The sequence below is a fragment of the Castor canadensis genome, chromosome 12 (assembly GCF_047511655.1).
Source record: "Castor canadensis chromosome 12, mCasCan1.hap1v2, whole genome shotgun sequence".
Lineage (NCBI taxonomy): Eukaryota > Metazoa > Chordata > Mammalia > Rodentia > Castoridae > Castor > Castor canadensis.
Genome location: NC_133397.1, coordinates 39605843 through 39622568, shown reverse-complemented (window position 1 = coordinate 39622568; position 16726 = coordinate 39605843). Strand labels below are relative to the sequence as shown.

The following is a 16726-nucleotide window of genomic DNA, read 5'->3' as shown; positions in this document are numbered from 1 at the left end:
GATGGGGCTACATCACTGCCTGTCCTCTCTCTACCCATCTGAAGCAGGAATTTCTTTCCTTATTTTCCAAATATTGCCCTTCCCTCCTCTCCTTTCTTGTAGCATTTCCGTGGAAGAAGTAGGACACAGGGGGTTGTGAGTTCTATTATTGGAAAAATAACGCAAGTGAGGTCTGATGATAATTTCTAGGTTTCATCAACCATCTCTTGGCTCCCACTCTCTTCTGAATGCTATCTGTATTTCAAGGCCTACTTTTGTAGATTCCTCTATTTGTTCCTTTATTCTAAAAGGCACACAGCATAGTGCAATCTCAGGTGAAACAGAGGGTTTAAATTTGATTGAAATTTAACTTATTGTCCTGTCTGCCCTTTTTCACTACACTGGAAAAATGGAGCTTTTTCACTTGTTTTGGGTCCTTCTAGAGTTCAAGAAGAATGACTAGAGCACATCATTCAAGAGCAGATAGGCTTAGGACAGGAAAGCCCAAATCACTCTTTCATTTCAACTTGGTCATTCAGTGGGGTTCAGTGACCAGGCATGGCTAACCATTATGGTTGATGCCAATGGGGTTACACAAGTACCAGCACTGGTTGCCAAACCAGATATGGGACTCTCATGCTACAGATTTCCAAAAGCTGCCAGGGAACCTGTACTTAGCATAAGCCTAAAGTGCTGTGTAATCTATCAGGAAGTTCTCAAAGTAGTGTTTCCCAAAGAGCTGTTTCTTCCTACACACTAAAAACTAAGGCTCACCTAAAATTAATTAAGCATGACTTGACATTATTGCTGTCCTATGTATCAAAATTAAGTAAGAATGAAAGAAATCTTATTAGGACTGCAATCAAGTCTTTACGTTCCTGAATCATACATTAATCTTAGTCAAAACCAAGTTTGTGGTGGCTGAGGAACTGTACTTTTCTTCTTTTTAAGAAAAAATAAGATTTGAGCAAGGCTGAACATTGGCTATGGAACCTAGCTCCCCTTTCTACCCCAAATAATACCCCAATCCTCTCTACCCTTAAACCTTGAGCTCTTTTCCTCCACTAGACCCCAAAGAGCTCCCACTTCCAAGTCCCCTTAGTTTGAATACCCCTACCCAGAACAGGACATCTCAGTGCTATTTGTTGCACAAGTTAGCATAACCTCCCAATCCTTACACAGTACTCCTTCTACTTAAGAATCATCTTCCATTTTTCTGATAATTCCACACCTAGCACCTACCTCACTCAGCGGAAATAATAGCTATTCCCTAAAACCGTACTATGGTGATCACAGAAAAAGCCAGTCTTAAAAAGTTAAATTGGAAGTGTTTAAAATGATTCTTCATAAGGTTCTTTTCATTAGCAAGTCAAGGTTCTGCAGTGAGATTAAATCATGTTGCACTTTAGAAAAATTAGATGAAAATACACTATGCTATGTAAAGCAAGGTATGCTACTGAGAAGTGATGCCATAGGAGAAGTGGCATAAACTTGTTCAGTAACTGTGGCTACCTGACATTGGCCTGAGGAAAGAGTCGGTAGATCTTTGAACTACAGAGGAGGTTTATTCTCTTCCCATCTTTACTCTCCAGTCATTCAGACTCCCAAACAATGTCAGTTTGACTACTATTCTGCCATAAATGAAATGCATGGTGTAATTCAATACCATTTTATGTTTCCAAAACTGTCACACGATGAGCAACCATGGCCTTAATATTCTACAGTGTACAGAGGGAAGCACTGCTGACACTGAAGATATCCATTGCTCTTTTTCACTCATTCACCAAGCTACCTTTCAATTGTGGCTTACTAAGATCCACCAAATTTTAAGCATTTGTTTAGACCCTTTACCTCAGATGATGTAACACAAGTTAGAAGTGGTTATGGTGGTCTTTACTGTTTTTCTTTTGACCTGAAAGCAACACAGAAGTTAAGTAATGTGACTAGTGATAGAAATTTACAAGCAGAGCAGAGCAGAGCAGAGCTATACCATACCTGTTGGTTTTTCAATGAGAAACAGTGGGGTTAGCCATTTGGCTTTGTACAGCTACATTTGCAAAGGAGTCTATTGCTCTCTCATTCCTGCACAAGCACAAGACAGAACCCTCACAACTAGACTAGAGCCTGGACATTTTGGCAATGTGTTCAGAAAAAGAAAGCCAATATGGCTCCCTCCCCAGTCTGCCACCTCAGAAAGTGAGAGAGATATATTATAAGGCTAAAGGAAGTGAGAAAGTGAGTTCCCTTGTGGAAGAGAAGGCCCCATTGGAAGGGGAGTTCCAGAGGCACTAGGTCACTGACTCTGCCAATGCTGAGTTTCTATGGACAAAAGACTTTTACTTCTCTGAACTCCCCTTTTTTTACTGGTACAAAAGGAGAATGAAAGAGATGTTTAAATTTTTTTTTAATTCCAAGATTCTTGTGAGGTTCTATAATAGGTAACATGTAAAATAAAGATATATAAGAGTTGATACATTTCTCATAAATCTAGATTTAAGCTATAGTGAAGAAGAAGAGAGAGTTGACCTCTTTATTGGGCTTCTACTAATGGTGGACTCTGCGTTTGCACACATACATGCACTCACCCTAACCCACTAAGCATTGCACAACACACATCAAAAACAAGGATAGCTGGTAAATCCTGAACTTGCCCAGAAAAGGGATAGATTACTATTGAATAGGGGAGTCTGAGGGAGGCTTCATAGACAAAGAAACACAAGTGTCCCTGAAGGATAAGCAGAATGACTTTGAGATGTTGCAGGAGATATTTCTCATTCTCCTAAGAGATCGGAGAGAGAGGAAAAATTCCATTAGATCAGTGTTGCTCAATGTGGAATAGGTGCTGGGTATGTGGGGGTGGGGTCTGGGATCAAATAAATTGGGAAATAGTAGATTAAACAAAAGTAATCTATTTCTTTTTTCATTGCAGGTCTCCAACAAACAAACACATGTTAAGACTAAGTAAGGTCAAAACTGCAGTGTCCAAAATTATGGGCTTTAGAATCCTTTATTCTTATAACTTCTCAGAGTGATTACAGTTCTGAGAAACAGCCTTTGGGAAACTACCAAAGAGACTGTAAAGTCCCTGAGGTCAGGGACGGAGCCTGGTTCATCACTGCACCTCCAGTGCCTGGCACTGCACCAGGCACATTGGAAAGATTCAATAAAATAGAAAAAAAGATTTGCTGAATGAACAACTGAGTAACTCTTGGATCCTAAGCAAGAAGACTGGCATTTGGAAAAACATGATGGTGAAAGTATGCCAAGAAGCCAGAAATCACGTGCTCATGGTGCCACCCTTTTCTGCTGGGGCTCCAGACAGGCATGGGTAAGAGTCTGGAGTGAGATTATCTTTGCCTTCTAAGAAACCCAATCACTACATATCCATAATGCATCCTAGAAGACCTTAACTCCCTTAGCCAAAAAAAAGAAAAAAAAAAAGACAATAAAACAAGAGCTTCATGAAAGATATGTATATTTCTTTCCTTTTTAAGAATGAGTAGCAAATCAGAAATCACACTCTGTAGTCTGAGCTCTGTAAGGACTATCTTCCTGTCTTTGCTGCCACCTTCTGGTTCCCAGGCACTTACATGGCAAATTAAAAAATACCACCTGATGCTTGTAGTTCACTGTGGAATTTTAAGCATCTGTTTATATTCTTTACCTCATATTATGTAACACAAGTTAAAAGTGATTAGGGTGGCCTTTGCTCTTTTGCTTTTGACCTGAAAGCAACATAGAAGTAAAGTGATTTGACGAGTAACTAGTGATAGAAAGTTAGGAGCAGGGCAGGGATATACCACGCCTGTTGGTTTTTCCAATGAGCAAACACTGGGGTTAGCCATTTGGCTTTGTGCAGCTACATTTGCAAAGCATTCTACTGCTCTCTCATTCCCCCACAAGTACAGCCTTGAACGGAAAACCCCACGATCTTAGAAAAAGAAGATGGTGTTCAAATAACCCTTATCTTTTCAAGGGTAAAATTCACTCCACTTACAAAGTCTTTGAGAGAAGAATGTAGAGTGTGGAAAATATGTATTTTATCTGACAGCTTAGAACCATAATGTCCCAAAGTCCTACTCCAACATGGTGGTCAACCAGCCTCTTTGTAAGCATACCTTGGTCTGGAAGCAGCAGTAGAGTTGGGTTAAGTAAGGGTGTTTCCTTGCCAGAGCCAAAATTCTCTTCTCTGTCATTGTGCAGTCCACATCATCGTCCTGAAGGATGACATCCTTCTTTAAGACCTTCACAGCATACACTTCATCTTTGCCCTTGAGTTCTGCCAGCATGACCTACAATCAATCAAAATTGTCCCCATTAATCTATCTGTATGTTGACTCAAAGGAGGAAATATAATACTAAATATGTTAAAAAGAAATTTCTTTTTTCTTTTAGTTTAAAATAGAGTAGCATTAAAAACATTTGGGGGAAACCATCCTAATATAGCTACCGTAATTTCTTTATTTTTAATCTCTGGCACAGTGCTCAGGCAAAGAAGAGTTCAATGTACATCTATTAAGTGATTATTCATATGTTCATATCTACTGGTAATACTTGTAATTATAGCAAAGCAAACATAGTATAGTTTTTACTTAAAGCTTGGCAATTCTCTTGCCTCAGCCTCCCAAGTGCTGGGATTACAGGTGTATAACACTACACTGGACACAAAGATAGTATAGTACTTTTTAAGAGAACTACTATTTTTTAGGCATTTTTCTACATGGCCTTCATCATTATCACAGTTGCTGATATTCAATTCAAAGTGAATATACTATAATTTATTTAGTTATCTCTCTCATATTAGAAACTTAAGTTTTATTTAATTAATCTTCATATAAATAAATTACATGAAGTCTTTTTGCACATAATTAAAAAATTTCTTTTGCACTATATCCTTAAATTCTCAATTAGATTAACTGGTTACACATTCTGCATATTTCCTAACTGATTTTCAAGCAGGATATATTCCTGCAGTGTGTCACTAGTTACTAGAAGTAATTTAGTTTCATGGCATTAACATCTGGTATTTTCACTTAAAAATGTTTATTTAATGTGGGAAATGTTACCTTGATACAGTTTTAACTTGCAATGAAACTTTCAAAATGTAATTGAATTTCTTTGAGGGGTTGAATGATTTGTCTGTCTCTTTTGATCAGTTATCTGCTGTCTTATACAATTTCTTGCTAATTGGTACACTTTACATAAAAATACTAGCCCTTTGCTTTCTTCAAATGTTTTTCTAAGCCTGTTTTATAATATTCTTTCATTTTTTTCCTATTGAAAAGCATCTTTATGCACTTAAATCTGTCCTTGTCTGCCTTATGGTTTTGCTTTCACATTTACAGCTGGAAATGTAATTCCTTCTCCAGAGGGCTAATTAACAGTTTGTTTTCTTATCATTGATATTTTTGTACTGATTTACCTATAAAAGTCACAAGCCTTCTTTTTAAATAACTAACTCCTAAGTACAATATTTCAATGTTAGTTGTCAAAGCTAAAGAGCCCAGCTCAGAAACTTAGTAAGGGAATTTGTGATGTTAACCTGAAGACTTATACCACCCACATAAAGAGCAGACTATAAAACTACCTCAAACCTTGGCTGCCATTTTTGCTGAGAAACCACCTGAGTGTTCCAGAATCATCAAAGATCCTATCCTGCCTACACCATGTGGAAATTCTGAGTGTACTCATTTCCCTTGAATTTTGCTCAAAATTAAATCTAGAGCTGCTCACAGCCCAGAGTCACACCTAAGCCAGAGGCCTGGGGTCTGTTTCTTATTTAGCCAGTCTCTAAAGAATGGATTGCTTCAGCTGTTGCTACTTAAGTAAACTCTAGTTACCTCCCTGCCAGGTGATCTCTGGAGGCGATATGGGCAGGTGAGTTAGCTGGGAAACAGACCTCACACCCTGGAACTTCTCAGAGTTTTCCCTTTGGAGTGTCTGGAATGGGCCTGAAGCTCAGCCAGTTGACTGATCTCCAGGCTGCTGCTTTCAAGAGTCCAGGAGAGATGGGGTCATGCTGTTCTCCTTCCTTCAAATCCCTGGCACTGCTGGTTCTCTGAGCAGAGCTTCTGATTCAGGAGGTCCCCAAAAGGCAACTCCCATTATTCCTAGGCATGACTTTAAGCAGAACAAGGGGACAATCAGGGATCTGAGTGGAAGTGCTAACCAGCTTCAAGGCTCTTTGCCACTCCATCTTTCTAACGCATACAGGGATTATTTTTGCATCTCTCCTGGTATTCAGAATAGTGGCTGATCACCAGTGACACTATATTGAGTGCACTGAGAGGCACATTCCACACCAGGTGTTCATCTAGGGTGGGGGAGCAAGGTACGGAGAATAGCCCCAAGAGCAGGACCCTGATCCCAGACATGAGATAATTATTTGATTCTTTTGTTCCATGCAGAGGATAAAGAGAACACTTAGTAAGTGCCAGAAAACTCAGCTAAATAATATTTAACTGCCAAAGTACTACATGGAAAATTTGCTCTGAACCCTAAGCTCGCCAAGGGCAGAGACTCTAGAGCTCATGTGCAAAGTCTTCATAATGAAATAACAACATTTCAGGTGGGTCTTTGAAAGAAGGGGAAAAGTGCATTGATTCTCATATTGACAGTAGAATGCTAAGCACGCATAAAGCACTTCAAACTTCAAAGTTGCTCCCTCACCCACTCAATTCCTGCTGCCATTTGACAAATGAGAAAAACTGAATCCCACATAGATGAAATGACAAAAGTCCACAGCCAGTTGACAACAGAACAAGGCCTCCTATCTGGTCAGTCCATTTGACTCAATAAGGAAGAAAAAGATGACAAGATCAGACTGAAATGTTCCTCATTGACTCATAGACCAAACAATGCCAAGGATAGAGAAAATTAGTAGCTTGCCACAGACCTTGCCGAAGCTGCCTTTGCCCAACACCTTGATGAAGTTGAACTCATCCAGGCCTAAGCGCTTGGCCTGGCCTTGCCGAACTTCACCGTTCTCGCCAGGACTTGCTAGCTGGCCATCAGTGGATGATGATGCTCGGTGCTCCTCACCTCGGTTGTCAAATGACAAGGCTTTCCGGATGTTGTTTTCAAGTTCTTTTAATTCTAGGGCCAAAGAGAAGATGATACTGTATTAGTGCATGCCTCATGAGCTCTTCCTTTTAGGACTCAATACTCAGAATTGAGGTCTCAACCCTCTTTCAATTCTTTATAGCAATGAATCCAGGATGGCATCTCTGCGTATATTTCATTGTGTATCCAACACACCATTTTCCTCTGCACCTACTGTATAGTGGACCTCGGTAAGCAAAGAGGAGGAAGACATAGGTCCTGCCCTAGAGGGTTCCCTGCGAGCAAAGTCCTTCAAGTTACGTTAGGGCCAGCCATCTCTCTGAAAGCCCCCTAGTAGCCTAGTACATAATTCTAGGTGTAGTACAAGAATCTGGGCTTTTTCTGAAACTCTGCAGTTACAAAGGCAACAGGTACCTGCCAGTTTCCTTTGAAAATTAGAACAGCAATGAATCTAAAAATCACCATACCATATCATTGGTGATATAATTAATTAATCTATATGGCCTATAAAGCCTTTGCCTTCTAAAGGTCTTTACTTGGCCTTGATGCTGGGTTTACACCAAATACTCATCCCACACAAGGCTGTCTAACAAAATGACCAACAGGTTTATCATTAACAAAAGAATTGCTTCCCACAATGACATGCTGCAAATTTATCTCTGATGGGGCAGAAATTCCTCAGTAAATTTCACAACTATGAGACAGACTTGCCGCCCTCTGGGGTATGTGACCCGAATTACCTAGGGATGAGAATGTTGGGCCACCCTTTGACCTTTTCTATTTGAAGAAGCTTTATAGTTGGCTATTCATTCACTAACACATGCATTCGTCTGTGTAGAAATGGGTATCTTGAGCATAACATGACTTTAAAAGATGCTCTTGAATAACTGGAGTTACAGAAGGGAAACAGACTATTTATCCCTGGGAATCACAATTGGGGATGAGCACCTGGTACCTCTTGACAGAAAGATCTTCAGTTTCTTTCTAGAAGGAATAAGACCACTAAAGTCCATCAGGAAATCTGTAAAGATTCTTAAGTCTGGAGTGAGCTCCTCTGAGATGGGTTTGGGTTGGAGTGGTGGGGTGAGAAGAGGTGGAGACAGATTTTGAATCTCCAATTTAGTAGTTACCTCACTCTTAACTAAGTATGACTTTTAGTCTCACCATAGAACTAAAAGTTTCAGTTATTAAATGGATTTTGGAAGGCAGAACTTCAAACCAGAGTTTGAAGAAAATGTCTTTCTGTGTTCTTATGATAGAGGAAAGAGAAACTGGCTTGTTTCTGGTTTATAATAATGTTACATCTTCCTATGAAGACTTTCCTGTCCATGAGTGCTCCCACCATGCTAGGAAACAAAATCTACATTGACTGCTATCTCTGTCTAAACAGAAGCCCTGGGAGGCACAGGCAGGTGCCATGGCTGAAAACCATGGGCATTTCACTTTACTTGGGGTGTCTTCCAAGCTCCAAAAGGATAACAGCATTAAGAAGGAAACAGTAAATGCCCACTCTGGTCCAGGATAATCCTACAAGTTTGGGGATCTCAGAATACCATCAGTCAATGACTTATGAATGGGTCAAATGTCTTTTGGAATGAGGACACTGAAAGCAAATTGGAGAAACAGGAAGAGGAACTGAGACCAATCATTTTGTGGCCTGAGGATTGGCTCCTGGCCCCTGAAGCTGTTTTACTTACTCCTGGGTAAGAAGGGCTGGGTCACAAGTGATGACCTCCAGGGAGGGTTTCATGGCCCAGGAGAAGCACAGGACTGTCCTTACCACCAACTTAGTTCTTGACCTTGGGACAAACCTTTCCAACTCTTTGACCATTCACTTCTTACCCTGTAACCTGGAGGCAGCAATGGGACACCAGTATAGAATTGTTGTGAATATAAATTAGGAATATGAATGCAATCGGAGCTGTGGAAGATCCCAACACCATTGTTGTGCTGTGAGGATCATTCCTGCTTTGCAGGTGCATAGTCCCTTCCCAGGGATATTTGGGACTTGTCAACAGAGGGGTTGGATTCAGTTATGTGAGTCTATGCTCAGACCCAGCATTTTCTGTTTGCCTCCAAAGTTATTCTTATGCCTCTTATGCCTACAGAACTTACTATTTCAATACATATTTATACAGAAAGAAAGGTGATATCTGGAGCAGGGACAAAGAGGGAAGTCGCCCCTTAAGCTGGCTCCTCCCCACTTCTCTCAGACTCCTCTTCAACTTCATCTTTGTATGTTCACCCACCCAATACCATGATAGATGTCCTCCAAAACCCATCTCTCAACTCAACCTGATACGAGTTTTTTGGGTTTGATGATTAGAGCCAAGAAATAGTGTGTCCAACTCAACTTAAGTGAGTACACTGACAGGTCTAGGGCCAGACACCCAGGCACAGTGGTGAGAAAAGGAGCTGGAATCTTCTCCCTACCTACACTTGGAACCAGAGAAAGAGGAAGGGAAAATAATAAACGATTAACATTACAGCTGTGCTGCTTTTCTCTTACCCTGGCCTGGAATGAATTGAAGGCAAGTACAGCCATGTACTGCTCCACCCTCAAGACCTTACAGGGTGAAAAACCACCACTACCCCAACAGGGAAAAGGTGTGGGAGGACCTTCAGGGCTGTGAGCTGTTTTAGCTAACAAGGCCACTCTGGGCCTTATGCTCCTTGGTCCTTCCAATGACAGAACTCAGGGTTGAGAAAACAAATCTGAGGGTCTCACCCTGGTCACAAGGGGAGGTGGGTGCTGACTTGGATCGATCTTCCTCAGATGGGGAGTTTCCAGAAGTTGGCTGCGGGGATTCAGCTCCAGCAACAAGCTAGAGAGAAGAACAGGAAGAAGAGAGAAAGGCATTAGAAAGGAGGTTGTATGTTTCCCTGAGGCCAAGAGCATCAAGACACTGTCCTAAGAGCTGTAAGAGGCTCTGGTGCACAGTAACACCTGCCAAGTTGATGTTCTGAGAGCAGACTCAAGATTTCATTCGCCAATTAAAGGGAAGAAAATGAGACAGTTCAGCTGGTTCAATTTTTATTCTTTCCAAATACAACTGACCTTTCTAAGAAAAACTCAGTCCTACATCTTCAATAAAATCCCCCTCTGCTTGTCCAAGCAATGCAAGTTCTCTCACCAAAGCATTCTTATGCTGGCATTTATTTTGGCATTTATTCATTATCTTATTCAGCTTTATATGGCTAATAACATCTGTATGTGTATACAGTATGGAGTTCTCTACTCAGGCAGGCTATGGGTTCTTTGAAGGTAAGACTCTACCCAGTACATTTGTTTCCTAATGACTGGCACAGAATAATACATAATAGATCCTCAATAAATATTTCAGATACATTTGTGTCTGTTGGCAAGTTTTAGTGAAACACTTCCAGGGAAATCTGCTTCCTGGCATAGTGCTGGCATATCTACTTTAAGTCGTCATTGAGTCAGCAGTTTAGACTGCGATCACAAGAGTTCTTTCTCCTTTCCTTGTCTATCCACTGTGCGCACATGTCCTTTCTGGCAAAATGAGGGTAACCAGAGCTCTAGCAGGCCCCATGTTTCCACAAAGATGACCTTTAAGCTTCTGATCAAGGTCACTTCTCCCCCATTCATCACATAACTTCGCTACTATGGGTTTTTCCTAGCTTTTGAATCAGGAGCATCATAGCAATAACAGCATCAGGACTCCAGTCCCTCAGCCTTTACTCTTGTCCTTTCTCAATTTCTCCATGTTGGCTTCTTCCCACCAGGTTTCCCCAGATGTGAGACAAGCAGGCAATGTCTCATTCCCCACATTCCAGCCCTTGTACATCTAGGAAAGAGGGAAGGTAGTGAGTTTTCTTTGAAATGTTTCATGACAAAGAAAGTCTGTCTTACTTTACTTCTAGCAGGGGAAAAATTCCACCTCCCAACAAGGGCTCTCTCTGGAACTCAGAAATGTGGTAAGCATTGTCACCAGAGTTTCTGCTTAGTCCACCTCTTCAAAGGGCAGTCATGTTCTTGGGTACTGACACTCGTAATTCTAGTGCCTTGGATCAGTAACTGAGATCCCTTATCTACCAGGGGATTTACAGAACTGAGAAGAGCCAACCAATACACAAAATCTCACAGTTAACCAGGGAGGAGAGGATTGTTTCTGCAATTGCTTACAAAACAGCTTTGTTTTTTGGGAATGGAGAGAAGAAGGAGATGTTTAAGAAGATAAAAATAATCCAGCCCTTTCCATCAGATGGAAAGAAGCTCTTCTGGGGGTGCCAGAGGAAAGCCATGGGTGGGAAAGACAAGGAAATGAAGGCCTCCTCAGAAGGTATCTCAGGGCAAAATTTAGGGATAACATTTAGGAGTCAAAACCCTGAGGCCCTCTAGGGCCAGACGTGCTTTTCTAGTAAAGTGCTTGGAAATGTTTGACACTGGCAGCAGGATTTCTTGTCCAGATAACATGGTTCTGGTTCTGATGTAACTTACTTTCCAAAGACTTCTTTTCTGACTTTTCTAGGCCAGGAGTCACTGCTAAGGAAGAGCCTGCTATGGATGTCTTTGGCTCTATTTACATCTGACTCACCAAAAAACCACTTCAGCATACAGAACTCCTGCTTCTGACATCCAGAATGTCACATGGCTAGAGATAAGTCTGTGGTCTCCAAAGAAAGGCCCAGATGTTTCATGCAATGGGATGTTAACAGGAATCCCTGGGTAGCTCTGTGCTGGTACTGACAAACTGGCTGGCTACTTACGGAAAACTATGGTGCCAGCCAGACTTCATTTAGCCTATCATGACACCACAGGCCAAGTTCAGATACTGATATTGCTTCTCTGCCAGTTCTGTAGGCAGGTAAGTCTACATCCTTGTCTAGAGTTGTTATGCTTTTTCTAGAAGGAATTCCAAAGTCCTCATCTCAAAGCTTATATTTCTAAACTTCTTTCTTTTCTTTCCTTCCTCTCCCCAACTCCCAGTCCTGGGGATTGAACCCAGAGCTTCACACATGCTTGATAAGTAGTCTACCAGTAAATTATACACCTAGCCCTAACATAACTCTTAGGACTTTCTTTGTTACCCCTCCTCCCACTTTGGGGACTGTCACTTGCCTAGCTTCTTTTTTACTTTAAGCACATGCTACTTTGAGTACAATGCTTCAAACCCAGGAATATTTCACCCTCACTCCAGAGCACCCTCAGGAAGCCAGCATAAGCTGGCTTTCTGGTCCAGAAAGAGCTCCAGACACAACATCAAATAGCCACTTACCTTTTTCCTCCTCTGGCCACTGTTGGTGATTTTGTCTGGAGTGACGCCCAGGTCAGCCAACACCTTGGCAATTCCTCTGGCATCTACTCCACAGTTGGGGGCCACATTGGTTTCACACCGACGGTGAACATTCATTTTGCAGACTGTAAGAAAACATAGAGGAAGACATCCAAACGCTCATGTCTAAACATTATCTTTTTTTAATTGTGATATATGTTCATTTGATAGAATTTGAAACTGAAGAAAAAATTAAAATAGAAAAATAAAAATTATGATTCATCTCATCACACAGAACTAAAAGTATCTAAACCACCTGTAGATAACTACCATTTCTAGCTGCTTCCTTCCAGTCATTTTCTATATATATGAAATACAAGATAAACAAAGATCACATTTATACTTCCTTTTGGGGAACAGAATACTGCCTCTAAAAGAGCTAAATTGAATTCTCTGAAAAAAGTTTCATTTTAGTTCTGTGCCTAAATGGGTCCTATGTACACATGTTCCATTCCGCTACTCTGCTGCAGGTTCCATGCATGCAATGCATTCCACAGGAATTACAGGAAGACCATCTCTGCACGCTTCCAGCAGGGTGAGGGGAAAAGGAACTATTTTGAAATAGGCCAGAGCAGTCTACTCTTCATAACAAGGCCTACCCTTAGGAGAAACTATTTTTACAGAGCTTGAGCAACTGAGTTTTATCAGATCCTAAACTGACCCAGGGGAAAACAAATGCCCAACTCCAGTCCACTCCAGCCATCCTATTCCACCTAAGGCCAGGGGAGCACTGAGAAGCACTGTGAAGGTCATAGTCCATAGGCACAAGCTCACTAGAATACTTACACACAAGACTTTCTTACTCCCAAGTGTATCATGTCTGGTCATCAAGAAAAAATTAACAAATGTGCTAAAAGATAGAGTATCAGAACTAGACTCTGATATGGTTCAGATGTTGGAATTATCAAACTGGAAATTTAAAACTACAATCAATATGCTTTTAGAGGGGCTTGAGATATACCTCAGTGGTAGAGCTCTTGTTTAGCATGCAAAAGGCCTTGTGTTCATGCTTGCTTCGGCAGCACATATACTAAAAAATTGGAACGATATGGAGAAGATTAGCATGGTCCCTGAGCAAGGATGACACACAAATTCGTGAAGCATTCCATATTTAAAAAAAAAAAAAGGCCTTGTGTTCTATCTCCAGATAGAACACAAACACACACGGGATGCCTTCAGAAGTCCCACCTCTTAAAGGTTTCCACTACCTTCCAACAGCACCAAACTGAGGACCACGCCTTTAACACATGGACCTTTGAAAGACATTTAAGATCCAAACTATAGCACATGGTGTCACAGAGCAAAGAGTTCGGATGCTGGCAATTTTATTATAGCATGTTGTTACAATGATTTTATTTTATCATCAGTTGTTGTTAATCTCTTGCTATATCTAATTTATAAGTTAAATTTGATCATAGGTATATGGACGTGTAGGAAAAGCATAGCATATGTTTGATATTATCTGCAGTTTCCAGCATCCCCTGGGGTTCTCGGCATACATCTCCTGTAGATAAAGGCAGGGGAGGAGACCACAGTATATTAATTTCAGGCACAGAAAACTTCAGAATAAGGACAGTAATCAGAGTAAAAGAGGAGAATTATATAATGATAAACAGGTCAATTCTACAAAAAGACATAATCCCTATCATGTTTGCTTTTTACAAGAGAATGCAAAAATATATAAGATAAAAACTGAAAAACAGATGATCCTGCTATTAGAATTGGAGACTTTAATACTCTTCTATCAGAAAGGAACACATTCAGCAGGCAGAAAATCATTAAGAGCATAGCTGAACTTGGTAACAGCAACCAACTAGATATAATATTTATCTATTGACTACTTTATTAAACAATAGCAAAATATGCCCTAGCTTCAAGCTTATGTGGAACACTTGCCAGATACACCACACTTTGAATCTTAAGACAGCATATGAAATTTAAATGAATAGGAAGGGGCCAGGCATGGTGGCTCATGCCTGTAATCTCAGCTATGCAGGAGGCATAGGTAGGAGAATCACAGTCTGAAGCCAGCCTGGGCAAAAATGCAAGATTCTTTCTTAAAAATAACTAAAAGCTAAAAGGTCTGGGGGTATGGCTTAAATGGTAGAGCACTTGTCTAGCAAGTGTAAGACGAAGTTTAAACTCCAGCACTATAAAACAAACAAAAAACAAACAAACAGGAAGATATGACTTCATGGCCTGGCCTGTGCCAGACCAGTGGATTAGGTAGGTGCCTATGGTTGTGACCAGATCCAGCTGCAGCTTGAGAGGTAGTTCTCTAAGAACAGCAGTGGCTATGAAGAAACCCATCCTTAAGCTCCAGGATGCTTTGCACTAGGACTTGTGCAGAGGAGAGAGGCTCAGCACTGCTGCATGGATGGGAGGCTGGGGGCTGGGGCTGGGCTATGCCCAGAATGAGTCTGAGGCTGTGACTTGAAGTGATGGTCATACTCCAGCTCTCCAGCAAGGTCCCAGACGAGCCATGGCAGGTAGGAATGTCAATAAAGTGCCTGCCCTGCCTCTAGAGTAGCAGAGCAGTGCCTCTCCCACATCCCCGCCTCTTCAAGATCCCCAAGCAGCTGTACTATGAAACACCAAGGCTCCTTCCTGGGAATCCATCCTAACAGCTGGATGGATGAGGGGTGAAGGGTGGGTAGAGACTGATCCTCACATTAAACCACCGACTCAAGTATAAGAGAGAGGGAATGTAGCTTTCAGAGTATTGTGTGCAAACCATTACTTCCCTATGAAGGAAAATGGAAGATTACTGGCTTCTGTGAAAACACTGAAGTTCTGAGGGAAGAACCAGGAAAACAGTGTCTGTAATGCAGAGACTGGGGCAGTCTTGATTCTGAGCATGAGCTCTAAGTCACTGGATTTTATTATGCAAAGATATTTGATTTTTTAACTTTTTCAAAAAGCATTTAAAGAATAGAAATTATATGATATTTGATTTCAGACCACAAGAGAATTAAGCTAGAAAGATGGCTAGAAAATCCCAAACACCACATGGACAAACAAGATATTTTTAAATTTTTGAATTGATTGAAGCTGAACATAAGCTTATCAAAATTAGTGGGATGTAGCCAAAGCAATGCTTAAAGGGAAATTTATAGCAATGGATACATATATTAGAAAAGAAAAGACCTTAAAATCAGTAATCTAAACTTCTATTTCAGAAACCTAGAAAAAAAAGAGAAAATTAATCCAAAGTAAGAAAGAGAAAAATGATAAAAAATTAGAGCAAAATCAATTGAATTGAAAATGTGAGATCAATAGAGAAAAAGCTGGTTCTTTGAAAAGATTGATAGCAATAATGAGCCTCTAGCTAGTGAGAGAGAAAGGGGAGGGGGAGAGATAAAGGAGAGAGATGGGAAAGACAGTGGTAAGAGAGGAGAGAGAGAGAGAGAGAATGAGAATGACACAAATCACAAATTCAGGCTTTTTGTTTGAGAGAGAGAATGAACTCAGATTTAGGCTTTGTTTGTTTGTTTGTTTTGGTCAGGCTAGGGATAGACAAGGCTTGTCTAGCCTTGTCCATGCTAGACAAGTGCTGTACCACTGAACTACAGGTCCAGCCCTCACAAATTCTTAATATGTGAAATGAAAAAGAATAACAGAATGAAAAACACAATCTACTAAAACTCACACAGGAAGAAAAAGATAACATGAATAGCTCTACATCTGATAAAGACATTGATTCAGTAATAAACAACCCTTCCAAACAGAAAACACTAGACCCAAATTGATTTATTGGTAAAATCTCCAAAACATTAAAGGAAGAAATACCTATTCTCTATAATCTTTTCCAGAAGATAGAGGCAAAGGAGTAATCCTAATTCATTTTTTGAGGCCACCATTACCCAAACACCGAAACAAGACAAAGATATTAGGGAAAACTACAGACCAATATCTCTCATGAACTTAGATGCACAATCCCTCAATAAAACAAAACAAAAAATGAATCTGACAATGAATAAAAATAATTATTACCACATGGGATTTATCTTAGATATACAAAGCTGATTGAACATTTGAAAATAAATTAATGTATTTAATCAAACAGACTATAGACTACAGAAGAAAACCACTCAGTGTTATCAATAGGTGCAGAAAAAACATTTGACAAAATCCATTCATGAAAAAATATTTGCAACTGAGAAATAAGCTGAACTTTTTAAGCTTAAAAAAGAACACCTACAAAAAAATCTACAACTCACATCATACTTAATAGTAAGAAACTAGAAGCATTCCCTGAGATTGGGAACAAGGTCTCTCACTACTACTTGTCAACATTATACTGGAGGTATATGCAATATATATAATATATTAATATATAATAATATTTATATTATTTACATAAATTATAAATAATTTATATAACTTAT

General features: G+C 40.2%; 1 protein-coding gene and 1 non-coding gene across 2 annotated transcripts in view; one reads left to right on the top strand and one right to left on the bottom strand.

Annotated features, from left to right (window-relative positions):
* The window catches only part of Prkce (protein kinase C epsilon), a 491234-nt gene that overhangs the window by 157174 nt on the left and 317334 nt on the right, over nucleotides 1–16726 (bottom strand). The window contains exons 7-10 of the mRNA XM_074049619.1: nucleotides 12282–12424; nucleotides 9770–9866; nucleotides 6875–7074; nucleotides 4098–4271 (exon numbers count right to left, since the gene is read on the bottom strand). Coding sequence (XP_073905720.1) covers nucleotides 4098–4271; nucleotides 6875–7074; nucleotides 9770–9866; nucleotides 12282–12424 — 614 coding nt within the window. The remainder of the gene's footprint in view (nucleotides 1–4097; nucleotides 4272–6874; nucleotides 7075–9769; nucleotides 9867–12281; nucleotides 12425–16726) is intronic.
* Nucleotides 13345–13453, top strand: LOC141415177 (U6 spliceosomal RNA). Its single transcript, XR_012440192.1, has one exon. It is a non-coding gene; the product is annotated as a U6 spliceosomal RNA (small nuclear RNA).